This window comes from Felis catus, chromosome D3 (genome assembly GCF_018350175.1).
Source record: "Felis catus isolate Fca126 chromosome D3, F.catus_Fca126_mat1.0, whole genome shotgun sequence".
In the NCBI taxonomy this organism is placed as follows: Eukaryota; Metazoa; Chordata; class Mammalia; order Carnivora; family Felidae; genus Felis; species Felis catus.
In genome coordinates, this window is record NC_058379.1 from 94,195,766 (window position 1) to 94,221,284 (window position 25,519).

The 25,519-nt window shown below is 53.4% G+C and overlaps 1 protein-coding gene across 3 annotated transcripts in view; it reads left to right on the plus strand.

Moving 5' to 3' along the window:
* Positions 1-25,519, plus strand: part of RBFA (ribosome binding factor A) — a 50,086-nt gene that overhangs the window by 12,043 nt on the left and 12,524 nt on the right. The window contains exon 7 of one of the 3 annotated variants that reach the window (XM_023242141.2): positions 119-2,993. The exons of the other annotated variants lie outside the window; for them this stretch is intronic. Within the exon in view, the coding sequence (XP_023097909.1) occupies positions 119-410 (292 nt within the window). The 3' untranslated portion in view covers positions 411-2,993. Of the gene's footprint in view, positions 1-118; positions 2,994-25,519 lie in introns of those variants that run through there. 3 annotated transcript variants of the gene reach the window in all.

The following is a 25,519-nucleotide window of genomic DNA, read 5'->3' on the forward strand; positions in this document are numbered from 1 at the left end:
CCCGTGCCATATCCCCCAGCCTCCCTCGGACATCAGTGGGTCCACCAGGAGGTGGCCAGGAGCCCCCACACCGCCCGGCTTCACCCACGCTTCACCTGACGTCTTTTCTCCCCTCCAGGGGCTGTGGGGCCCTGGACGCCCCTTCACGCAGCACCCAGGGCCCTGCCGCCTGCTCAAGTCTGTGTGGGATTGATCACGAGGCGCTCAACAAACAGATCATGGAATATAAGAGGAGGAAAGAGCGAGGGTGCAGGAGCGAGAGCCCCGCGGAGTCTCCACTGACACACACACGAGAGGGAAACGTGGCAGCCACACCCTGCGCAGATGGCGACCTCTCCCGCGAGAACCACCTGTCGGGGGCAGCAAGTAGCCACCCGGACCCTGACCTGCGGCAGGAAGGGCGGAGGTGACTGAGGGGCGGAGAGGGGGTGAGGTGTGAGGCTCTGCTGGGCGGAACCACGGTCCCACCGCCCGGGCAGCCTTGTGCCTTAGCCTGAGAAGGAAGGGGGCCTGTGGGGACAGTCAGGCATCTTTGTCCCGCTTTTCACCCCTCGCGGGCTCCCAGCAAGCAAGGCAGAGCGTCGACTTGTGTGTGATCCCGCTCATTCCCTAAGCGCTGTCCTCCTGGCGGACTTGGAATGGCCCCACGTCTAGTTTTCCCCCGGGCAGGACCGCTGCCATGCAGGGAGTGTGGGTCAGGGGCGTCACAGCACTGTTGGAAGGAAGTGAAAGAAACCCTGCTCCACGTGACCTAGAGCAGCTGCTCCCGGGCGAGGGGCACCTCCGTTTCCCGAGTGCCATCAGTGTCGAGATGCTGAGGACGGCATCAGCGCGGCTTGGATGATGAGACGGGCGCTAGTGAGGTGGAGCAAGGAGGCTCGGGACTTGGCTTTTGTAAACAGTGTCAGGAAGGAAGCACTGCTGTCCCCTGGGCACCTTCTGGCATCTGGTACCAGGGCCGGTGCCCAGCAGGCAGGTGGCACCGGCAACGCCGCCTTTGTGGGCACAGCAGCCCCTGTTGAAAGGACCTGTCATGGGACACGGGCGGACCACTGGGAAGCTCTAGGCATGTAGCTGCCCAGGTGGCACTCAGGTGATCTCGTCTGCCCCGGAAGGTGCTCGTAGCCGCGTGTGTGGAGCATTTCACCTGGGAGTGCGGTTGCTGGCGTGCAGACTGTCAGCTTGTGAAAATGTACGTGCTTTGCTCTAACCAGGAGTGGGAAGACACACCTTGAGCCTGCTGTCCGGAAAGGGGAGTTCATTCACCACATTCCCGGGAGGTGGGGACATGCTGTGCAGGGCCACTTGGGGAAGCTCCAGGGTCGGTCAGGAGGCTGAGGGAGAGGAGAACGTGTGGCTTCTGCAGGAATGAATGGCCGAGGCTGGATAGTGTGAGTAGTTTCAGCAGGCTCTGGGCTATAGGAGTGCTTTCTGCGTGTTGAGTCCTGGCCCTGGGGGATGTGCGGCAGAGGAAATACTGGCTGGTGTGCAAGAGCCAGATAAAGGAGGTGGTTGGGAGTGTGGGCTCTGGATCTGTGGGTCTGTACATAAAATGTGAGTTTACAGGGGAATGGTTCACTGTCTGTAGGAATTAGCCCTGGGAGGGGCAGTGTCTCCGCAGCCAGCAAGGCCCCCGTGATGTTATAACATCACAAATACACGGTATAAAAACCCTGACTGATACAGGACCCTGCAGCACCAGGCAGCCCGTTCTGCTGACCGTAGATCTGGTCTCCACTGCCGAAGGTGTCCAGACGTCCGTGCGGAGCAGTGGGAACAAGCCTGGATTCCTGGATTGTGAGCTCAGTGTGCCGTGGACGTATGTTGTGTGTCAAGTAACGGGCACTGGGAGAGGCCGGTGCAGGGTGCTGGCCTGTTCTTTTCTTTCCTCTTTTCCACCTGTGCTTCCAAAAGTCAACAAATGGCAGGAAAAAGATGTGTTTTCAGACCGGGAAATTCTGTGCTCCGTACTCCTACCGATTGTCTTAGGTTCTCTCTGTAAGTACAGTTGGAGACCAGAAACGGGGCCAAGACTAGATCGGAGACCGAGGGGCTGCCTGGTGGTGTGGACTGGTTTTACAGGGTTAAAGGTCACGCTAACAGCATCTCTGTTAGCTGCTGGCATTTGGTACTCTGTACCTTTGTAAGGGTTCATCTTCTCTTTGGGTGGAAAGAACCCTCACTAAGCACAGGACCTCTGAGTGCAGAGAGTGCTTCCTACTTCACCTTGGCGTTTGTTAGAAGGACTTGGAACTTCAGGTACAGAGTGTTCACGGAGCTTCTGGGTTGTGCGTGTGGAGGTTTGGGGGTGGGCCTGGCAGCTCTGTGCCTTCCTGGCGCCTTCTTCTGCCTCGTCCCAGGCCACTCCCTCTCGTACAAGCCGGGCGTCTACGGGGAGCTTCAGCTGGCAGCCAGCAGTCCCACCCTGGAAAGGACTGAGTAGCCTGAGAACAGAACTGAAAATAACCACATATCAAGCAGCTGAAACACCGAACAGGACAGAAAATTTGATAGGCTTCCATGGGAAGACTGCCCGGAAGACCATCGTTTTCAGTCTTTGAACACTCACTTCATGTTCAGAAGGGTTTCCTCCCTCGAGTCTTCCCTCTGACGTCTTGGCCTTTTAGGTCCTATCAGTAAAGTTCAGGATATCTCCAACTTTTTTTTAAATTTTTTAAATGTTTATTTACTTTTGAGAGAGACAGAGACAGAGCATGAGCAGGGGAAGGGCAGAGAGAGAGGGAGATGCAGAATTGGAAGCAGAGGGAGATGCAGAATTGGAGCCGTCAGCACAGAGCCCGACGTGGCGCTTGAACCCATGAATGGCAAGATCATGACCTGAGCTGAAGTCAGATGCTCAACCGACTGAGCCACCCAGGCGCCCCGAGGATATCTCCAACTTTTTTACGGCACCTTTTCTGTTCAAGAGTTTGTGATACATGCATTGTTTTTTTGAAACTGAAAAGTGCTTAGAATAAAGCATATTCAACGTGCCCGAGTTAAATCTATGACACATGTAAGCTCTAGAGTGAAATAAATGATCCATTTGCTCCCTATCACCCCGTGGGAGGGAGAAAAGCCTGTGCTCCTCCGGCCCTTACTTCCCTTGTGTTCCACGCCCTCCTGTTGAGGTGTGGAGACCTGTTTCTGAAATCCCGTGTCCCAGGATTTGCTCAGTTCTTACTTAAAGGCTATCGAAATTACATAAAGTGTAGAACTGGGAAGAATGTGTCACGTGACAAAATAGAACTCACAATTGCCTTTCGGTAGGTTGAGATGTAGAACCAAAGTTAATCAAGTGAAGCTTGATAGGGCTATATGTAAATTCTTGTGATTAAGATTTAAAATATTATTCAACTGCAGCATTGCACCGTCAGTGAAAGCAGTCTGGTGGTTGCAGCATGTGTCCTAACCAGTCTGTGGCCGGTGTGGCTGCAGAGGCAGGGGGGAGGTGGTGGCAGGAGGCCATGGAGGGAGGCCGGCCCTGCCTTGTACTCATCTACACAGTCTACACAGCTGTCGTCTAACGTTCAGTTCCTGGAACCTAGGACTTCCGTAGTGGGAAGGGCCAGAGGGGAGGGGGAGGGGGAGGCAGCCTCCAGAAGTGGTGCGGTGATCCCGTAGCAGCGGGGCACCCCGGCCGGGACCCGACAGCAGACACTAAGTATGAGGCAGATTCAAAGTGCCCTCGACCCTGAACTCCCAGCCTGGACACCACCCGCACCCCCCCCCCCCCCTCAAGTCAGAGTCGGCCTTGCGTCTGTAGGTTTGCCTTGGGAGTCAGAGCTTCTTGCTAAGCATCCTTCCACTTTCACACTTAAGCCCTTTTCCCCTGCAGTCATGAGCCCAGCCCCCACCCACACCAGCCTCCGGGCTCGCTTCTCTCAGGACCCTGGTGGCATCACTTGTAACAGAGCCTCACTTGGCACCACCCGTCACCTGCCCCCCCGTTCCTGTGACGTCATGTTTGCACGTGCTCTTCCCCCCTTTCTGCCTTACCTTGGGGAGGGGGCCACCTTTGGGGAGCCTTCTGTGAATGCCCAGTTTTGGTTGCAGTGCCCTAAATTCCCATAGCAACGACCTCACTGCACTGATTGCTGAGTCAGCGTCTTTTTTTTTTTTTTTTTAACGTTTATTTATTTTTGAGACAGAGAGAGAGCATGAACGGGGGAGGGGCAGAGAGAGAGGGAGACACAGAATCGGAAACAGGCTCCAGGCTCTGAGCCATCAGCCCAGAGCCCGACGCGGGGCTCGAACTCACGGACCGTGAGATCGTGACCTGAGCTGAAGTCGGACGCCCAACCGACTGCGCCACCCAGGTGCCCCTGAGTCAGCGTCTTGTCTGCCTCTTGCATGAGGTTTCCCAGGCCAGAGTATAATACGTGTTGATCGACTAATGGACCGACGGGGTCTGCTTCGAGTCAGGGGTAGGTGTTAGCGCTGGCTCAGAGGAGAACGTGGGCAGTAGATGCAGGCGTGGCCTGAGGCCCTTTTTCACCCTGGGCCTGAGAAAAGCTGAGGCAAAGCAGAACATACGGCCAAAAGGAAGACTGAGAAAGAGCCACCTGTGACCAGATTGCAGCAGAAAACCAGGGCTTCGGGTTAAAAGAAACAGGAAGAAGGCAAGGTGCAGCTTTTGTATATTCAGGGAGAACAGATGCCGGCCTCGTGCTGCAGGGAAGGACTTTCCGTCCGCTTGGCTCTGAAGCCTGCCGCTCTGGGCTCAGTACTCAGTCCGCCAGCAGCGACCTCCGTGCTCAGCACCCTCGGTGTCCGTGGGGAGAACGGCATCCGCTTCAAAGGTCAGCGAGGGTATACTGAAATGCGTGAACGCCGACTTAGTGGAGCCTGGCACGTGCTTTGTATTCCCCTTCTGCTTAGGAGCTTGGTTTTATTGACGAGCAAAGGGATCGAGGGGAAGCGTTCATTCAGTGTCTGGTGGAGGGTGTGCACGGCCTACCTCACGAGGACGCGCGGAGCACCGTGTACACGTGCTCGCACTGGAGGCCCGGCGGCCCTCTGCAGTGTGGCCCCACGGACACGGCTAGGTTTTCACGTCTTGGTGACACGCCAAGATGATAGGAGAGCAAAGTCTGTCCTATTGGAAGTCACATGTGTCTGCCAGCAACAAACACAGAGCTTCATAGGTGAAGATGTCCCTCTAGGACCCTAAAATCCTGTTGTGAGAACAGAGGCTCAGCGTTCCGGCCTCAGGTTTATCTTGAAGAATGTGAGCACGCGCCTGTGCGACTTGTTAGCATTAATTTGAATACTGTACAGCTCTAGGAAGCTGAGTTTGAGAAACAGAAAGAAAAAAAAGTTAAAGTTAATGGGACCTAAGGGACCTGTGGGATCCCACCAAGCAGACCAACGTATGCATTGTGGGCGTCCCAGAAGGAGACGAGAGAGAGAGAGAGAGAGAGAGAGAGAGAGAGAGAGAGAGAGAGAGAGAGAGAGAGAGAAAGTATTGGAAGAAACAATGGCTGAACGTTTCCCAAGTTTGAGGAAACACCCAGGAATCTCAGTGAACTCTCAAGATGAACTCAGAGACCCACACTAAAACACATAAACTTTTTGTTTTTTATTTTTTTTTAATGTTTATTTTGGAGAGAGACAGAGTGTGAGTGAGGGAGGGGCAGAGAGAGAGAGGGAGACACAATCCGAAGCAGGCTCCGAGCTGTCAGCACAGAGCCTGACGTGGGGCTCAAACCCACAGACTGTGAGATCATGACCTGAGCTGAAGTCGGATGCTTAACCGACTGAGTCACCCAGGAGTGCGCCCCCCCCCCCTTTTTAGGTTTATTTGAGAGAGGCAGACAGCGTTAGTGGGGAAGGGGCAGTCAGAGAAGGGGAGAGAGTCCCAAGCAGGTGCTGTGCTGCCAGCCCAGAGCCCGGTCACGACCTGAGCAGAAATCAAGAGTCAGACACTTAACCGACTGAGCCCCCCAGGCGCCCCAGACACATAAACATGCGAAAAGCCAAACAAAGCATCTTGAAGCAGCAAGAGAGAAGTAAATCAATACATATAAGGGAATCCCAGATAAGATTAACAGATTTCCATCAGAAACCAGAGGTCAGGAGGCAGTGGGTTGATATACGCAGAATGCTGAAAAGAAAAACTTTCAACCAGGAATTCTGTATTCAGCAAATGTCCTTCAAAGGTGAGGGAGAAATTAAGACATTTTTAGGTAAATAAAAGCTGAGGGAATGCCATTACTATTAGACCTGCCCTTGAAGCGATGCTTAAGTCCTGCAGGTGAAATGAAAGACAGTGGAGTGTAACTTAAAGCTGTATGGAGAAATAAAGATCTCAGTAAAGAAAAATATATGGCCAATGATAAAAACTAGTATTTTTAGGACAGTTTGTAACTCCACATTTTGATTTCTACGTAATTTAAGAGACTAGTGCGTTCGGAATACTTGTTAATTTATGTTTTGTGACAACAACTGAGAGGGCTGGGGACAGAGACGTTAAAGGAGAGTGTGTGTGTGTTACCGAAATCAAGCTGGTATAAATACAGGGTGTCGAATGTAATCCTCACGGTAACCACAAAGGAGACAGCTGTAGTGTATATATACAAAAGGAAATGGGAAGGGAATTTAAATGTTTCACTACGAAACAACGGCAATAACAAACTAAACACAAAAGAAGACAGTAATGCAGGGAATGAGGGATAAAAAGAAGCTGAAGGCACATAACAAATAGAAAAATGACAAAAGTCCTTCTCTGTAGTTATCTTACATGTGGATTACAAGTGGATTAAACTCTTCAATGTAAAGACAGAGATTGCCAGAATGGATAAAAAGCCATCATCCAAATAACATGCTGTCTCCAAGAGACTCTAGATCCAAAGCTATAAATAGTGAAAAGCGAGAGGATGTGAAAAGATGTTCCATGCAAATAATAACCAATGATAGCAGGAGTGGCTACACTAATATCAGATAAAAATGTGTTTAAATTTTCAAAAATTACAAGAGATAAGGGAGGGCACTATAAATACAAATTTCAGTGAAACAATACATAACAATTATAAACATTTACACATCTAATGGTAGGCCACTGAAATGCGTGAAGCAAAACTTGACACAACTGAATGGAGAAACAGTTCTACAATGATAGTCGGAGACCTTAATACTCCTCTCATAACCGTGGGCACATGAACCAGACAGAAGCAGAGAAATCGAGGACTTAACACGATAAGCCAACTAGAGCGAACATGTACCAGACACCAGCCAACAAGAGCACGTGCGTTGCTCTCAGGTGCACGTGGGACATTTTCCGTATGTCAGGCCACAGATTAAGTTTCAAGAATTTAAAAACAAGGCTGTCCTGCAATCTATCACCATAATGGGAAGAAGTTCAAAATCAGTAACAAATAAAATTGGAAATTACACCAACACAGTCTTAAATAACCAACACAGAAGTCATCACAGGGAGATTAAAAAATACTTTGAGATGAATGAAAATGAAAACAACACATCAAAACTTACAGGATGTGGCAAAAGCAGTGCTAAAGGGATGGTTATAGGTATAAATGCTGACGTTAAAAAAGTCAAGATTGCAGAAAATCAACCACCTAACTTTACAATTTAAGGACGTACAGAAAAAACCCAAAGCTAGGAGAAGGAAGGAAATGAAGTCTAGAGCGGTGACAAATGCAGTAGAGAATACCAATAAATGTTAGTGCTTCGAAAAGATAACAAAATTGACAAAACTTTATTTTATTTCTAAAGTAGGCTTCACACCCAGCACGGAGCCCAATGTAGGGCTTGAACTCAGGACCCTGAGCTCAAGAGACGCTTAAGTGAGCCACCCAGGCCCCCTCAAAACTCTAGATGAAGAAAAGAAGACTGAAATTTCTAAAATCAGAAATGAAAATGGAGAAATTATCAGTTCTAAAGAAAAGAAAAAGGATTATTAAGAGTACTATTGTTGGGGCACCTGGGTGGCGCAGTCGGTTAAGCGTCTGACTTCAGCCAGGTCACGATCTCGCGGTCCATGAGTTCGAGCCCCGCGTCGGGCTCTGGGCTGATGGCTCAGAGCCTGGAGCCTGTTTCCGATTCTGTGTCTCCCTCTCTCTCTGCCCCTCCCCCGTTCATGCTCTGTCTCTCTGTCCCAAAAATAAATAAACATTGAAAAAAAAATTAAAAAAAAAAAAAGAGTACTATTGTTATGCCCAGAATTCGTGATCCCCAAAGACCACCAGGGAGCCGAGTCCGATGCAAAAGCAAAAGAGCCTTTATTCGAGCTAGCTCGAGCTCAGTCCCCTACCTGCACCGAGGCAGCGGTGAGATACCGGGGAGAGAGAGGGAGTTTCAAAAGCACAAAGGTTTTATAGGGGTCTAGGGGCAGCCGATTGGCTGGGGAAGGGTCAGAGTCCTGTTACGCAGGTCGCTGGGCGTGTTTTGATCAGGAAGTTTGACCGGGTGAGCGGGAGGTTACTCAAGGGGAGGAGGCGCGATCTGAGGTTTCTGCGATTTTCCCGGAAAAGGGGTCATGTCGGGGACATAGTCACTCAAGGTGGAGAACACAGAACAAGATGGAGTCGGCAGGCGTAGGCCTGCCCTTTCATTCCCCCCTTGTCATGTAGCTTACGGACCCAATCATGGGACTGGCTGCATTTATGGTGACAAGGGGAACAGAGTTTGGAGGTTTACGCTAAGTTCTGGGAAGCATGTGTCCCTGGGGTGGCTCTGGGAGGTCTGATTAAGTATTGTCCCCGAGCTGGTGTCTATGATCTGCCAGGTGATGTTTTGGGGGGCGTGGGGACTCCCGGCAGCATGAGCAATGACAAGCAGAGTTAACAGAGTTACCAATATTAGGTGGGTTGAATGCGCTGTAGCTTGAGCTTGAGCGGGTTGTGTTGGTCCCGACTGATGGCCCATCGCGTGACGAAGTCCTTCCGGATTGAGGAGGGGTCCGCTGGCCGAACGTGGGTGTGATGGACCCAGGTCGCGATGCCATCTACTTTGAGAGCGGTGGGGGTTGTCAGCACCACGATGTAGGGTCCCTTCCAGCGTGGCTCGAGGGTCTCTCGGTGGTGCCTCTTGACATAGACCCAGTCTCCCGGCCTGTACTGATGAGGTGTCGGGGTCGGGCCAGCCTCGTAGATGGCACGGAGGCGCGGCCAAATGTCCTCATGCGCCCTCTGGAGCCCTCTCAAGGAAAGAAAAAGTTCTTGATCTTTAAACTCAGCATTAAGTTCAGCTCGAAGGCTGGGAATAACAGGGGGTGGCCTTCCAAACATGATCTCGTAGGGAGTAAAACCCAGAGTGTAAGGAGTGTTTCTAACCCGGTAAAGGGCGTACGGTAGGAGAGTCACCCAGTCCCCGCCAGTCTCCATGGTTAATTTGGTAAGGGTCTCTTTTAGGGTTCTATTCATTCTTTCTACCTGTCCTGAGCTCTGGGGCCTATAAGCACAATGTAATTTCCAGTTTGCCCCCACCGCCTTGGCTACTGCCTGTGTTACCTGCGAGATAAAAGCTGGTCCATTGTCCGATCCTACCATGGCAGGAAAACCATACCTGGGTAAGATGTCTTCTAGTAGCTTCTTAGCCACCGTCTGAGCCGGTTCATGCTTGGTTGGGTATGCCTCCACCCAGCCAGAGAAGGTGTCTGTAAATACTAAAAGATATTTATAACCATACTTTCCTGGTTTGACTTCAGTGAAGTCGACTTCCCATTGGGCTCCCGGTCTGGTGCCTCTGAGCCTGGTTCCTTTTTTATTTGATGTGGCTCTCGCGTTGGTGAGTTGGCAGGTCTTGCAGGCAGATACACCTTGCTCTATTTTGGTGTCCTGTTGGTGAATCTTGATTCTGGCATGTCGGATTAAGTCTTTTAATTTTCGGGCCCCCATGTGATTAGACCGAAGCATGTGCTCTAATATTGAGACTCCAAGCCGGTCTGGCAGCACGAGCTCCTTGTTAGGTGTATACCACCATCCCTTTATCTCCTGGGCCATGGGGAGCTTCTTGATCCGCTGTAACTCCTCCTGGGAGTACTTGGGCTGGTCTGGTAAAACTGGGTCTCCCGGGTCCGGTAGTTGTATGGTCATGGTGGGGACTGGAGTAAGGGCTACTGCCTTGGCTGCCTGGTCAGCCTTTCGATTACCTCTAGCTACTGGGTTATCAGCTTTTTGGTGCCCTTGGCAGTGGATAATGGCTAGCTTGGCAGGAAGCCATAAGGCCGTAAGCAGGTTAAGTATCTCCTGCTTATTTTTTATAGTCCGTCCTTCTGCCGTCAGTAACCCCCTCTCCTGATAAATTGCCCCATGAATATGAGCTGTGGCAAATGCATAACGGCTGTCTGTGTAGATGTTGAGCCGTTTTCCAGCTCCCAGCATCAGCGCCTTGGTGAGGTCTATGAGCTCTGCTCGCTGGGCTGACGTTCCGAAGGGTAGAGCCTCCGCCCATACGGTGTCCGTTTCGGTGACCACCGCTGCACCCGCATACCTGTGTCCGTCTTGCACATGCTGCTGCCATCAGTGAACCAAGTAGCCTCGGCATCGGGGAGGGGCTGGTCGGTCAGGTCCGTCCGGAATCCATGTACTTGTTCCAGGATTCCCGCAGTCATGTAGTGGAGCACCTAGGTCAGGGTTGGGCAGCAGGGTTGCAGGATTGAGGGCTGCACTGGGGTGGAACCGCACTCGTGGAGGGTTGAGTAGGAGGCTCTGGTAATGAGTCATACGTGTATTGCTCATCCATCTATCTGGAGGCTGTTTCAGGACCCCTTCAATGGCGTGTGGGGTCGTGATCCAGATCTCCTGTCCTAGGGTCAGTTTGTCTGCATCCTTGACTAGGAGTGCTGTCGCCGCAATAATTCTTAGGCATGGCGGCCAGCCGGCAGCCACTGGGTCTAGTTTCTTAGACAGGTAAGCCACTGGGCGGTTCCAGGGGCCTAAGGCTTGAGTTAGAACCCCTTTTGCTCTTCCCTTATGTTCGTCTACAAAGAGGTGGAAGCGTTTCATAATGTCTGGTAGGCCCAGGGCTGGGGCACTTAAGAGGGCCTTTTTTAACTGATTAAAGGCAATTTCTTCTTTTTCAGTCCATTTAAATGTTTTCCCCTCTTTGGTAGCTTCATATAGGGGCTTGGCAATCTCAGCAAAACCTGGAACCCAGAGGTGGCAGTTGCCGGCTGATCCTAGGAATTCCCTCACTTCTCTTCGGGAGGTGAGAGTAGGGATCTTTAGGACAGTTTCTTTTCTGGCATCTGATAACCGCCGCTGTCCGCCCTCCAGGATATATCCCAGGTAATTTACCCTCTCCCTGCATATCTGAGCCTTCTTTGAGGATGCCTGGTACCCTAAGGCCCCCACGGTAGCCAGCAGGTCCTGGGTCCCTCACTCACAGTCTTTGGCCGTGTCGGCAGCAATCAGGATGTCATCTACGTACTGTAGGAGGGTGAGGCCAGGGTGCTCCCTTCTGTACTCACCCAGGTCCTCGTGTAGTGCCTCGTCGAAGATGGTGGGTGAATTTTTGAATCCCTGAGGTAGCCGTGTCCAGGTGAGTTGCCCACTGTAGCCCTCCTCCGGATCATGCCACTCAAAGGCGAACAAGGGTTGGCTCTGGGGTGCCAGCGGCAGACTGAAGAAGGCATCCTTTAAATCTAGTACAGTATACCAGACCCTGGAGGGCGCTAAGGAGCTCAAGAGAGTATATGGGTTGGGAACAGTTGGGTGTATGTCCGCGACCCTCTTATTTACTTCCCGGAGGTCTTGTACCGGTCGATAGTCATTTGTGTGAGGCTTTTTGACCGGCAGTAGGGGGGTGTTCCAGGCAGACTGGCAAGGAACTAGTACCCCTAGGCTTCGTAGTCTCCGGATGTGTGGCTGGATCCCCTTCTGGGCCTCCTGAGACATGGGGTATTGTTTGATCCTTACCGGACTCTCTCCTGGCTTGAGCTCTACCAGGACTGGGGTCCTGTGAGTGGCTAGTCCCATCCCCCCCATCTCTGCCCAAACCGAGGGGAATTCTTGTAGCCATCTGTCTATATTAGCCTCTCTCGGGAGCGCCTCCTGGTGGAGGAGGTATTCATCCTCCAGTTTCATGGTCAGTACCTGGATGGGGTGGCCCTTGCCATCGGTGACCTGAGGCCCCCCTTGTCTGAAAGTTATCTGAGCTCCAATCTTGGTCAGTAAATCCCGTCCTAACAGCGGGTAGGGGCTTTCTGGTATTACCATAAAGGAGTGGGATACCCGGCCCGTTCCCAAATCTACTGTTCTTCGGGTAGTCCATGAATACTGGCTCATACCAGTTGCCCCTTGCACCCAGGACTTCTTGTTGGCTAGTTTTCCTTGTGGGGTGCGGAGGACCGAATGTTGTGCTCCGGTGTCGACAAGGAAGTCAATAGGGGTCCCCTCCACTTTAAGAGTTACCCTGGGTTCGGGGAGAGGGTCCGAACCCCGACTCCCCTAATCGCTTAGTTCATCTAGCTCTAGGACTTTTACTCGATCAGTCTTGCTTCCCTTCCCGCCGGCCCTTTTTGGACAATCTCAGGCCCAATGCCCTATCTCCTTGCAGTATGCGCACTGATCCTTCTGCAGCCTCTGCTTCCCCCCCTTGGTGGTTCCTTTACCTTTTCTTGCGTCGTCTGCCAGCTGCCGGAGACGGCGGTCTCGTTCCTCAGGGAAGTCAGCAGTGGTAGCTAGTAGTATTCTGGCCAGGTCTCGAGTCAGCTTACTGCTGGCAGCCGCCATGATGCGAGCCTGCTTGTCCTCAGGAGGCTCCCGGTTATTATATACCTTTTCGGCTACCACCAGTAAGTCCTGCAGACTTTTTTCTCCTAGTCTATCTATTTTCTGTAATTTTCTCCTAATGTCTTTGGCCGATTGGTTTACAAAGGCCATGATAACTGCTGCCTTGCTTTCCAGAGCCTCTGGATCCATGGGGGTATAGGTACGGAATGCCTCCATGATCCGTTCTAAAAAGGCAGCCGGAGATTAGAGTCTGGCGGTAGACCCAGAGCCTCTCCTTACCTTCTGCCGTGTTGAAATCCCACTGGGGCCGAATTAAGGGGAAGGAAGCATCTATCTGAGCCTGGTTGGTGGTGGGATTCCCGTCTGCGCCCGGAACTAGTTTTCGGGCCTCATTGAGGATTCTTTCTCTTTCTTTGGTCGTGAACAGGACCTGCAAAAGCTGCTGGCAATCGTCCCACGTGGGCTGATGGGTAAAAAGAACAGAGTCTAATAAGTCAATAAGCCCTGCCGGTTTCTCGGAAAACTTAGGATTCTGAGCTTTCCAATTGTAGGTGTCACTAGTGGCGAAAGGCCAATAGTGATGGGGCTGATTCCCCTCCGCGTCTGGGGGTCCGGCGGCTCGCAGGGGCAGAAGAGTGGAGTCAGCGGCGGAGGCGGATTGCTCCGTCTGAGCCCTTTGTCTGGTAAAGGGCGGGCTTCCCACTGGAGTGTTTCCACCTCCCGCTCTCGGAACAGTGTCTGCCTCCCCCGGAGGGGCAGGATGGTGTTCTTCCGGCATCCTAGAGGGGTTATACGGGGGAGGAAAAATTAATTCTTCTTCAGTACCCCCCTGTAAGACAGGGTAGAGGGGTGCTGAAGGCTGGATAAGACTTTTCTTCTTCTTTGTCCCCTGCAAAGCAAGAATGGGCTTTGGTTCCAGAGGGAGCGGGGCTAGGAAGGGCTTAAGCCAAGAGGGTGGGTAGAGGCGTAGTCTGAGTCTGTCCCATAACGTCCGTCCAGTAAGTCCACAGAGCAAAACAGAGAAACACAAAAACAGACAAACAGAGGGCCCCTAGAAAGTCTTCCAACTCCATGGAAGCAAAACTGAAAGCTAGCTTTTGAGGGGATTCCACGTCCCTCCAAAACCGAAAGCTAGACGACGGCCTCACGCCGACCAGTGGGAGCGACCCGCCTCATCTCAGACCTTTGAGGGGATTCCACGTCCCTCCAGAAGGGAGAATCGGAACATCTTCCGAAACTCCCGGCCCGTGGTCCTCCAGTGCGTCCACTTAGACCGCGTCGGGCACTACCAGAATTCCAGAAATGAGCTCACACAGAAAAGACAGAACAAACAGACAGACACTAACCGTGGCCAGTCAGGCTCTCCGGGTCGGGGGTCCCTCGGAGGTCTTGGGGATCCCGGGCCGAGCCCCCAAATGTTATGCCCAGAATTCGTGATCCCCAAAGACCACCAGGGAGCCGAATCCGATGCAAAAGCAAAAGAGCCTTTATTCGAGCTAGCTCCAGCTCAGTCCCCTACCTGCACCGAGGCAGCGGTGAGATACCGGGGAGAGAGAGCGAGTTTCAAAAGCACAAAGGTTTTATAGGGGTCTAGGGGCAGCCGATTGGCTGGGGAAGGGTCAGAGTCCTGTTACGCAGGTCGCTGGGCGTGTTTTGATCAGGAAGTTTGACCGGGTGAGCGGGAGGTTACTCAAGGGGAGGAGGCGCGATCTGAGGTTTCTGCGATTTTCCCGGAAAAGGGGTCATGTCGGGGACATAGTCACTCAAGGTGGAGAACACAGAACAAGATGGAGTCGGCCGGCGTAGGCCCGCCCTTTCACTATGAGCATTTGTACACCAATAAATTGGATGACCTAGATGAAATGGACAAATTCCTAGAGACACAAACCTGTTAAGACTAAGTTACAAAAAATTAGAAAATCGGAGTAGACTTAAATAAGATTGAATCAAAAAAAAAAAAAATAAGATTGAATCAGTAACCAAAAATCTCTAGAGAGAAAAGCCCTGTCCCTGATGGTTTTATTGATGAGCGAGTGACTTTTGGTCTTGGGGTCGTGAGTTCTAGCTCCACATTGGAGGTACAGTTTACTCAAAACAAAAAACAAACAAAAAACTGCACCCATACAATAGAAAACTCATACATGTTAGAAAAAGTGGTGTCAGGTCTGGGCGCCTGGGTGGCTCAGTCGGTTAAGTGACCAACTTCGGCTCAGGACACGATCTCACGGTTTGTGGGTTTGAGCCCTGCGTCGGGCTCTGTGCTGACAGCTCAGAGTCTGGAGCCTGCTTCAGATTCTGTGTCTCCTCTCTCTGCCTCTCCCCTGCTCGTGCTCTGTCTCACTCTGTCTCTCAAAAATAAATAAATGTAATAAAAAAACTTTTTAAAATGGCACCAGGTCATTTGGAACTATAGTTTCTGCTAAATGTGATAAAATACAGGTTTTTTTTTTTTTAATTAAAAAATAAATCCAAGTATTGGCAAGGATATGGCCATGTTAAGTGAAATAAGCCAGTCACAAAAACACATATCCTAGAGAATTCCACTTACACTGGGTGTTTAGAGCAGTCGCCGTCATACCTGTGGTGGTGCCAGGGGCTGGGGGAGCCGGGAGCTAGTGTCAGTGGGCAGAGAGGTTCAGTTTTCCAAGACGGAAGCGATTACAGGGGCGGATGGATGGTGGTCACAGCTGCACGTCAGTCCGTTACACTGAAATGTATGTTTCCATGGTTTAGACAGTGAAGTTTCTGTTGTGTGTATTTTACCACGATTAAAAAATCAGAAGAAAATGAAATGGGAAAAAAAGTACAAATATCGCTCAAAGATTCAAGAAAGAGGTAAAGTTTTATCTTATTTACATTTGTAATACTTGTGAAAAACGTACACAGGTCTGCAAACCCTTACCTGAAATCCTTAGGGTCTGAAGCAGCACATTGTATCAAAAACATTGTTAAACGTTTAAACGTTCACATTGAGTAGCTTCACCAGAGGAAGGACTTTGGGGGAAAAGGAGGTAATGATAATCCTGATAGTTGACATTCACCACACGCTGACTGAAGGCTCGAATGGTGCAAACTGTGCTTTGTGTGGACACAGCCGCGTACCCCTCACAGCCGCCTGCGGGTGCCGGCAGCCCGTGGTACAGAGGAAGATGCGGAGGTTCCGAGCGGCTCTGGGATCGTCCTCCAGCTCAACTGAGGCTCCACTGGTCCCGATGCCTTCCTTGGGGTTGAGGCATTACAGCAAGGTGACGATGGGGTCCCCTACCTTCTGCCCAGGCAGCCAGAATCCGGCTGAGGCAACACGTGGACCTCCTCAAAGCCAAGGCATCGAGGCGGCCCCGTCCCCGCCAGCACCAGGTTTAGAAATGGGCACTTGGCCAGTGAGAGGCGAGGGGGCAAGAGGAGAGGCCCCTTTGCCTACCTCTGGACACTTGATCGGAGGAGATGTGCCGGGCAGACGTGACAGCATAGGAAACCATGGCCTGGGCTTGTCTGAGCCGCGAATGAACTTCCTTCACTGTCCTGTCTCTGTCCTCCTCTTGGGCGAAATGAGAAGTATCTGTGTTGTTAAAACAAATTCACTTAGTCCTGTTAATTGCCCTTAAAAGCATCCTGATTCCCCAACTGAAATGGAATTGTGGCCGGGAAGGGGTGTGGGCCAGCCCATTATTCGCCATTAACACCTCAGTGCTAATGAGTCACTTGGGCAACTCATCTTGAAGCGCAAAGATGAGCCTATGGCGCCAGAGGATTGGCAACGACAAAGTCTAAGCTCCGTGTGTTCTTCTGCCGTGACTGGAAGCACTTTGTATTCATTTAATCCTGGGAGGCAGAGGCGAAGTAACCCATCACAGAGCCAGAGTCAGCCTGCAGCCGCGCTTCTCTGCTGCACCCCTTATTTGTGGGCAGGGGAGCCCCTCAGCGCGAGAGGCCGCGGCTCCCACACCCGCCTCCTGCCAGGGTAGAGAGAGCTTGGCCACCGGGCCAGCCCCACTGGGATGGGGCGAGGGCTCCCGGCAAGGGGACGAGCCCAGGCCGTGGCCGGAACTGTGCAACCTTGCATCCGATATGCACTTAGCCCACAGGCCAGCCGGTTACTACATTCTGGCAATTTTCTGGTTGCCGAAAGAGGTCGTCGCCCTCGCGTTTCCTTGGAGGTCCCCTCCAGTATGTGACAGGCTCAGTCTGGGGTAGTGGGGACACTAGAGAAAATCGGGGAAAAGACAAAAGGGGGCGGGGGGGATGATGGGGGGAGGCAGAAAGGCGCCCTGGCCGGCGAGCCCCAGGCCACTCGCCATGCCGGGGTGCGGGCTTGCAAGACCAGTGCTCGTCTTACGAACACGGAAACTGAGGCCCAGGCAGAGGTGAGCTCGCCGGGCGCCCAGGTCAGAGCCCGTGCCCGTAACAGTGGATGCCCGTGCCTCCAAAAAGACAACGCACGGGCACGTTTCAGAGAAAGTTTCCCTAGACCCTCGCTGCTCGCAGGGTGGCCCCAGTAGAAGCGCGGGAGCTAGAGCCCCATTCCCAGGGCGAGTCCACACCTGGGGGCCTTCCAGGCTCCACAGATGCCTCACGGGCACGTCCCGCACGAGGAGGCTGGGAAGCACTGGCCCAGGGAAACCCTCACACCAGCCTCGTGAGCAGGCTAATGAGCTCGTCCGCATTCTGACTTCCTACAGCTGCCTTTGGGTGTGAGGCTGCGGGCGCTCGCTTTGCTCAGTGCAATCCGACGGACTCGCCTGTCTCGCCACCCGTGACTTTGTTGGGGCAGGGCAGGTTGTCCAGCTTCAGTGCACGTCTCCGGGGGGGCTTCTAAACCAGACCCTGGCCCGCCCCGGCCTTCCCGATTCAGCGGCCGCGAGCTGCGCGGCTGCCTTTCCGTTGCCCTGGTGGTGCCCACGCTGCCAGCTCAGGAAGCACGCTGTGCAAACCACGAGGGCACCTCGAGGGAGAGGAGGGGAGCTTCGCTGTCCTCTGGACGCGCGCACAAGAAGGGAAGCCACGGCCAACAGCGACCTTCAACCAGACCCCCAGGGTGCTTGCCGAAGACCCCTGTCCCAGGCCCCTCCCACACCAGTGCATCTGCAGCGTGGGGCCAGGTCCTGCCTGGGCAAAGGTCCTAGTGACTCGAGTGAGAGGCTGGCGTGGAGAGTCCCTGCTCTGTGGGTGACTTCCCTTGGCCAAGTCTTCCAGTGTCCCGTGTGGTACAATCGCTGGCTCCTCCAAGGACCCGGACCCCCTCGAAGGAACAGAAGTCTAGCTTTGTAGCTTACTCTCATGTCCAGGAAGGAAAGTCTAGGTGTTAGATGAGAAATCACGGGTCCCTGGGCGTCTGGGTGGCTCAGTCAGTTAAGTGTCCAACTTCGGCTCAGGTCATGATCTCCCGGTTCATGGGTTCAAGCCCCGGGTCGGGCTCTATGCTGACAGCGCAGAGCCTGGAGCCTGCTTCGGATTCTGGGTCTCCCTCTCTCTCTTCCCCTCCCCTACGTGTGTGCTCTCTCTCTCTCAAAGACAAAAAAAAAAAAAAAAAAAATCACAGGTCCTTTTAAAGCTGTCTGCTGCCTTGAAAGGGAGGGGGCACAGGTGTATTTACGTCAATGAATGTCCCTTACCTGGGACAAGGGGTAAGAATAGGAACAGAAATACAGGATCAGAAGGAGGGGTTTGAGGAGGAAGGCACAGATGCCCACACAGGTCCAGGTAAGGGAGCAGAGGCCTCCCAGGGCTGGTTCAAAGCATGAGGGGGCCTTGAGATCCTGCAGCCCTGCCCGTGGCACTCCCATCTCAGACCTGATCAGGGAAGTTTCCAAGTTTTCCTATTTGTGGGACCTGCTCCTGGGCTCCCAGAGAAGCTACACTGTAACATTTACCAAGGTCAGAAAGACTTGGCAAAACCTCAGATTTGTGGCTGTATTTCTGCCCTGGGCACACACTGCACGCGTGCTTCGTTATCAAAATAGCATCCGACATAAAGTAAATAAGAGGAAAAAACCTCCTTGGTTCCCGTGAGATTAAAATCACACAGCCCCGCACATAGTGCACATTGTAAAAACCTGTCTGTAACTTTCCAGAATGTCCTTCTTCCTGATGATTTGGAACTCTTTATGTAAAACACACGTATGACCCTGCAGCAAACGTTCCTTCCCCGGAGCACTCACTGGCTTCTCTGTGGAGATTGTGTGTCCCCGGGAGCTGTCCTCACCTGGGCTCCAATAAAACTTTTTGTTTTTGTTTTTTTTTTAATTTTAAAAAAGGCTTGTTCGTTTTGCATCCATAAACCCTTTTCCCCCTGTTCATGGCCTGTTAAAATGGCATCCAGACCACAGATGCCAGTTTCTCGTGGATTTTTCTGGATATGGTAACTCACTGTTTCTCAGCTGCTGTCCTGGGGGCCTGGGGCTGGACGACCTCCCGCACAGCCTGCCGACATCCCCACCCCCACCCCCTCTGGGGATTTAGCTCCTGACATAAGGGGTTTACTGCTAATTATTATGGGAAAACAAGGAATTAATACTTGTAAATGTGAGGAATTAGAAAACCATAAAGTCCTGAGAGTCTTGTACTCTGGTTCCATATCTGTTTTCCTCCAGAGTGTGGAAGACAGCCCCATTCTCTCTCCTTCTTCAAGGTTCTTGTTGTGGGTGGGCTCACCCACTCTCCCCTCCCCTTCAGACCCAACCTAAAAGAAGGGCGCCCTGACCCTTCCCAGCCCCAGATCGCGGCCCCTGGCGTCAGGCAAAACTCGAGCCTGTGAGGACTGATGTCTACACCCGTCGGATGTTACTCTCACCGGACTTCAGCTCACGGCAAAGATCCACATGAGGCATTCCTCGCAAAACACAGTTTTCACCTGGATACGCGGCCTCACCATTTCAGGGGATATGGGAGTAAAGCCAAGCAAAGGGCTCCTGGCTTTTACAGCTCAGACCAGAGCGTACAGTGGATGGTTTGGATTCACAATCGCCAGTTCAGAAAAGCCCACCCTGGCCGGCCCTCTGGGGCCTGCCTTCCTTGCTTGTGATCCCAGCCCTTTTAAAGGGCTTCTTCAGGAATCAGGTCAGAGAACCAAAACGAAGTTCCCTCCCTCCCTCCCGTCCTTCCTCCCTCCCTCCCTCCCGTCCTTCCTCCCTCCCTCCCTCCCTCCCGTCCTTCCTCCCTCCCTCCCTCTCCTCCCCTCCCGCCTCCCTCCCCTTCCCTCCTCCCTCCCCTCCTTCCTCCCTAATATTTATTTTATTCTGAGACGGAGAACCCTAGCAGGCTCCGAGCTGTCAGCGCAGAGCCCGATGCAAGTCTTCAGCTCAGGAATCTTGAGATCACGACCTGAGCCACCCAGGCGCCCCCAGAACGAGGTTGTCCCGCAGCGGCTTCCAGTCCCACCCCCTTTGCTGACGTTTACAAAAGGCAGGAGAAAACGATTCAGTAGCAAGAAACTCCTGTGTTTCCATCACCCTCACGCCCACGTTGTGCCCCACGAGCCGCGGAGGGACCTTTACTGACGTTTTCGTACCTGGAGCCCCCCGGCGCCGGGAGTGCGCAACCCCGGGGTCGGGACATTCCGGACCAGCGTCCCCTCCGGCCGCCCTCGCTGCCCTCCGGTCCGAGAAGACCCCATCCGACCCCAGTCACCCAAGTCCGCGCACCGGCTGCGAAAAGCTGGAACCTCGGGGCAACGCCCCCGCCCCCCCCAAGGCCGCCCCGCCCGCGTGAGCTTCGGGCGGGCGCTGCGGGCGCCCAGGGGCTGAGGTGAAGGTCGTCTGCTTGGCTCGGCTGTTTGGGAACCCCCCAGTCCACTTGGGAGCAGGTGTGGCTTTGGGGTTCCAGCCGTTTGTTTCAAAATTGCAGAGCGACCCCGGCCCAGGGCGCTGGAGGGGGAGGAAGAGCCGGGGTCGGTCTCTGGGGCGGCCGGAGGGGCGGGGGATGTGAGCCCCGGACGCGGACGGGGCGGGGGAGGGGCGGGGGAGGGGCGGGGTCGGTGGGGGTGGCCGGAGGGGCGGGGGGGTGGGGGGGGGAATGCGGGCCCGGGGCGCGAGAGGGGCGGGGGAAGGGGCGGGGTCGGTGCGAGCTGGGGGTGGCCGGAGAGGCGGGGGGGGGGCGGCGGGGGGGGATGAGGGCCCGGGGCGCGAAAGGGGCGGGAAGGGGCGGGGTCGGTGGGGGCGGCCCGAGGGGCGGGGTGCGGGCCCGGGACGTGAAGGGGCGGGGTCGTGAAAGAGGGCAGACGGAGGGGGTAGGGGTGCGGATGTGGGCGCGGACGGGGCGGGGGAAGGGGCGGGGTCGCTGTGGGTGGCCGAGGGGCGGGGGATGCCGAGCAGGGGCTTGGGAAGCGGGGGAAGGGCCGGGGTCAGTGGCGGCGGCCGGAGAGGCGGAGGTGCAGGCCTGGGGCGCAGGGCTGCGCTCTCCGGGGGCTGGTTGTTCCGGCCACACCTCGAGTCCTGGAAGACGCTGGGGGGTTCCCGCGGTCCCGCAGCCTCGGCCGTGCGGGCCCGGGCTAGTCCCCGCGACACCAGCCAGAGCTGGAGGTTCCAAAGGGCAAGGGGCTCGCCCCAGGTCAGGTCAGCGAGCCCTGAGCCTGCCTGTTCGGATCGCGGGTGCCGCTCGGTCCCTTGGCGGAGGCCCTGCGGGGACGGCCTGGGTCGCCCACCGTGCGCGCGTCCACGCTCGACCCTGCCGGGGGCGGGGGCGGTGCCTCTGCTCGCGGCAGCTTTGTGCGTGGGTGGCTGATCTCGGTTGGGTCTCAGAGTTCTTACCCCTCGGTGTGGGGGCCATTCCTCAGAGGGCCTCACCTTCCAGCTCCTGATGCCGGTGCCTGGACTCCCAGTGAGGCCCCCCCCCCCCCCCAGGCCAGGGTGGGACCGAGTAGACTAAGGCTTTTTCCTTCTTCCTTCTGCTAGGCGCCCTCCCACCCTGCATTGGGGATTAAAATCCACCTGGAGAATTCCCGGTTAGGAATTTACATTGAGATAGAAACTTCCAGAAAAGATCTTCTAAATTATATAGAAGACACTTTTATAGAAAATGTCTTCATCTGGGGCGCCTGGGTGGCTCAGTCGGTTGAGCGTCCGACTTCGGCTGGGGCGTGATCTCGTGGTTTGTGAGTTCGAGCCCCGCGTCGGGCTCTGTGCCTGGAGCCTCCTTCAGATTCTGTGTCTGCCCTTCCCCTGCTCGTGCTCTCTCTCTCTCAATAATAAATAAACATTAAAAAAACTAAGAAAACGAAAACAAAAAAACTAAAAAAAAAAAAACACCGTCAAGGATAATAAATAATTGGTTTCACTAACTCAACATAAAGCCTTTTCCAATTACACAATGATCTCACTGTAGCTTTTATTAAAATTTTAGCTGATGGTTGAAAGATGCTTCCCTAATGCTCCAGGAGGACCTCTCCCCAGGGTAGGAATAGGCACCTCAACACCAGCGTACCCCAGATTACCTCACAGCTCCTCCCCCGGGGTAAGTGGCAGTTCCATTCTTGTGGAAAACGTCATGCGTCATGCGGCTTACTGTGTGTGAGCCCTAAAGGTGGGCGGGCCCCCGATCTTAGCCCCTCATGAGTGCTTCCGGGATGTTTTAAGGGGATTCCTCAGGTCGTGTTTATGTCTGGGTGCTTGTTGGGATTAGGAGGGAATTAGTGGTCACATACTCCCTTACCACCAACTTTCATGGCCTCCTGATGCATTAGTGGATTTGTGCAATTCTCACCCCCTAGATATCATGGAGACCCATCCTTCCTCACCTGGAGCCCAGACCCAGGTGCATTTTAGACTTTGGAATGTTTTGGACTTTAAAACAGGGATGTGCACATAGACTGGACATTATGTAGCAGGCTCCAGGCGAACCCGTTATCAAACGTGATGCAATTTCTGTAGCGCAACACGAAGAGACTCTTGAAGGTATAAATAATAACACTGGTTTCTCGCTGGGACGTGTCTTGCTGTCAGTTAAGGACTTGAGGTTTCCAGAGCTTTCTGCAGTTTGGATTTGTGGATTAGAGACCCTGAACGCATCAGTGCATTCCCCTTATTAGAGGAGCTTCAAGTGTTTGCTGAATGCTTCCATTTCTAGTTTCCAGATTTGCCTTGGACAAGTAGGTCCCGGACGCGAGCCTCACTCACATCCGTATTTCTGATCCTTGAAAAAGATGGTGGCCGTTCCTGTGTTCCGGAACTTCTCCTTCAGTTTCATGTCTTTCTGCCAACTCCTCAGTACTGGCAGGCAGTCAAACCTCTTCCCGGCCCTCTCCTGCTAACCGTTCTTCCTCAACACCCTCTGGACCTTAGTCACCTTTGGTGATTCCTGTGTGGGGCCTCCAGGCCCTGGGGTTCTGGTGAATTGGCACAGAACTGGTTGCTGGTCTGCAGTTCTGACAGCCTGTTGGAGAAAATGGAGCCCCCCGCCCCCCGAGCTTGCCTGTTAGCATTCTACCATCGGCACCAAGTCTTTGAGTAAACTGGCTGCGATCCCTGTGTGGGAGCAAGCCAAAGCCAGCTCATCCGTGTCCGTCATCAGCACTGTGACGCTGACGGGAGCAAGCCGGCCACTGTCCTCATAGGCGTCACCTTGCACGCGGTGCGGTCCTTTCTTCTCCCTGCTGGTCAGCACAGACTGCAGGCATGATCTGGGTTCCGTGGACCCTGTTGCACTTGAACTGGCACGGGAGGGATGCATAAAATGAGAGGGCTCCAAGCTTCCTAAACTCAATCCTTATTTTTTTAGTTTGGGAAAATCATGGTATTGGCATCTGTGTATATTTTAGTTTTGTGGTTTTCTAATGGGATGAGGGGATGAGAATTGCGCACCTTGTTTTAGGAACATGGAGTCTGAGAGGCAGCTGGGACTCAGCTGTTTCCCTTGAAGGGGAAACCATGTCAGCTCGGCAACATTTTAACATATAACGTGTCCCAACCCGCAGACGCCAAGGTAAGCGCATCAGATGAACACCCTTCGGGCCAAGAAGAGTGAACTTGGCCCCCACCCTGGGCAGCTCTCTTCCAGGCCTTGGGACCCTGGTCGCCCGGAGCTGACAGGGCAGCAGCTCCACTGGTGGCCACTGCTGCGTTGGGAAGTCCATTAAAGTCCATTAAAGTACCCATGAAACCATCCCCTAATGAAATGAAAAAGTGGGGGGTGAAACAGTTCTCAACTTGAACGATTTCTCCCCAGTGCATCCTTTTTAAAACTCCCCAGGTTTTCTCGTTCGGCCTGGGTACCATTGTCAACTCGCCGCCCTTCTAAGAGTCTGCCTTCCTTTAACTCATCCGGTCTCTCCGTCCCAAGAGAGCCCATCCAACCAGTGGGTCTCAAAGCGAGGCGTCCTGCTCTGCTCCGTGGCGCTGGTGAGGTGGTGCCCCCCCCCCCCATCCTGCTGGATCCGAATCAGCTCTAGGGCTTGGGATGCACCTCGAGTCTGGCCTCAAGAGCCCGTGGCCCCTCTGTTTTGCCCCTTCAGGGCCTCTTGCAGCTATATAAAAAGGTTTGCGGGGACGCTCTGGAGCACGTCTCCTCAGCTTCCCCAAGTGCAGCCTTTCTGTTCGAGATCCGTACCTTCTGCACAGCCCTGGGATTTCTGTGGTCCCTTCCTGGGCTTGAGGCTCAGGGTCACCCACAGCAGGTGTAGGGACCTACATAAGACCAGACACGGCTGGCAGGAAGGGCTCCCCCCAATGTCTCCTCTTCCAGCATTGTAGGGATGCTAACTCCCGGCAGGGACTGTCCTTTCCCTTCCCTCACCGGTGAAGTACTTAAAGCTTCTGGCCCCCCAGAGGGGCCCTCCAAAGGCCATGTCTAGAAGCCACCAGCTGGGGTGTGGAGGAGTTTCTGCACTGGCTCCGACAGAAGGGAGGTGTTCGTAGAACGCTCAGAAGGACAGCACTGTGTCGATGCACATTTTTATTTGGAACAATCTTTCTTTGTGATTGGAAAATGGGGAGGGCCAAGGGGTGCAGGGGTGGGTGATGCGCTTGTTCCGGGGACCCAGGTGGGAGGGGTGGGGCGTGGAGGGAAGGAGAAGCGGTTGCACAGGGTTCCCGCTGTGTTTACTTAGCTCTGTATATTTTACCGTCCATTCTGTTTGTCATCTGACACTCGGATAAGTAGAATAGTTCAGTGGGTCCGCACCTTCCCGCCAGCAGCTTTAACTGTTAAGGACTCCTGGTCACTGGTACCCACCACCTCCCCACTCCCGTGTCCCTCCCTCACCCTGACCTGCTCTGAAGCGAACCCCAGACATCATAACATTTCGCCTGCGACTTTCACAGTGAAATGATTACCGCAGTCAAGCTAATTAATGTAAAATCTCCACAAGTGGTTACTTCCTAGGAGGCTTTTTTTTTTTTTTTTAAGACTACATTATTTATTTAAATTCAAGTCAGTAAACACAGTGCGGTATTGGTCTCAGGAGTAGACTCCGGTGATTCGCCACTTACGTGCCACACCCGGTGCTCATCCCAGCCTCGCCCTCCTCAGTGCCCGTCACCCATCCGGCCCCTCCCCCACCTGCCTCCCCGCCAGCCACCCTCAGTTGGTTCTCTGTGGTTAAGAGTCTCTTGTGGTTTGCCTCCCTCTCTTTTTTCTCTTATTTTCCTTCCCTTCCCCTATGTGCATCTGTTGTGTTTCTCAAATTCCACATATGAGTGAAATCATGATACTTGTCTTTCTCTGACTAATTTTGCTTAGCATAATACACTCCAGTTCCATCCACATTGTTGTAAATGGCACGATGTCATTCCTTTAGATTGCCGAATAATGTTTCATTATATATTACTGGAAAGCCCTCAAATACATGGAGGTTAAAGAACATCCTACTAAAGAATGAATAGGTTAACCAGGAA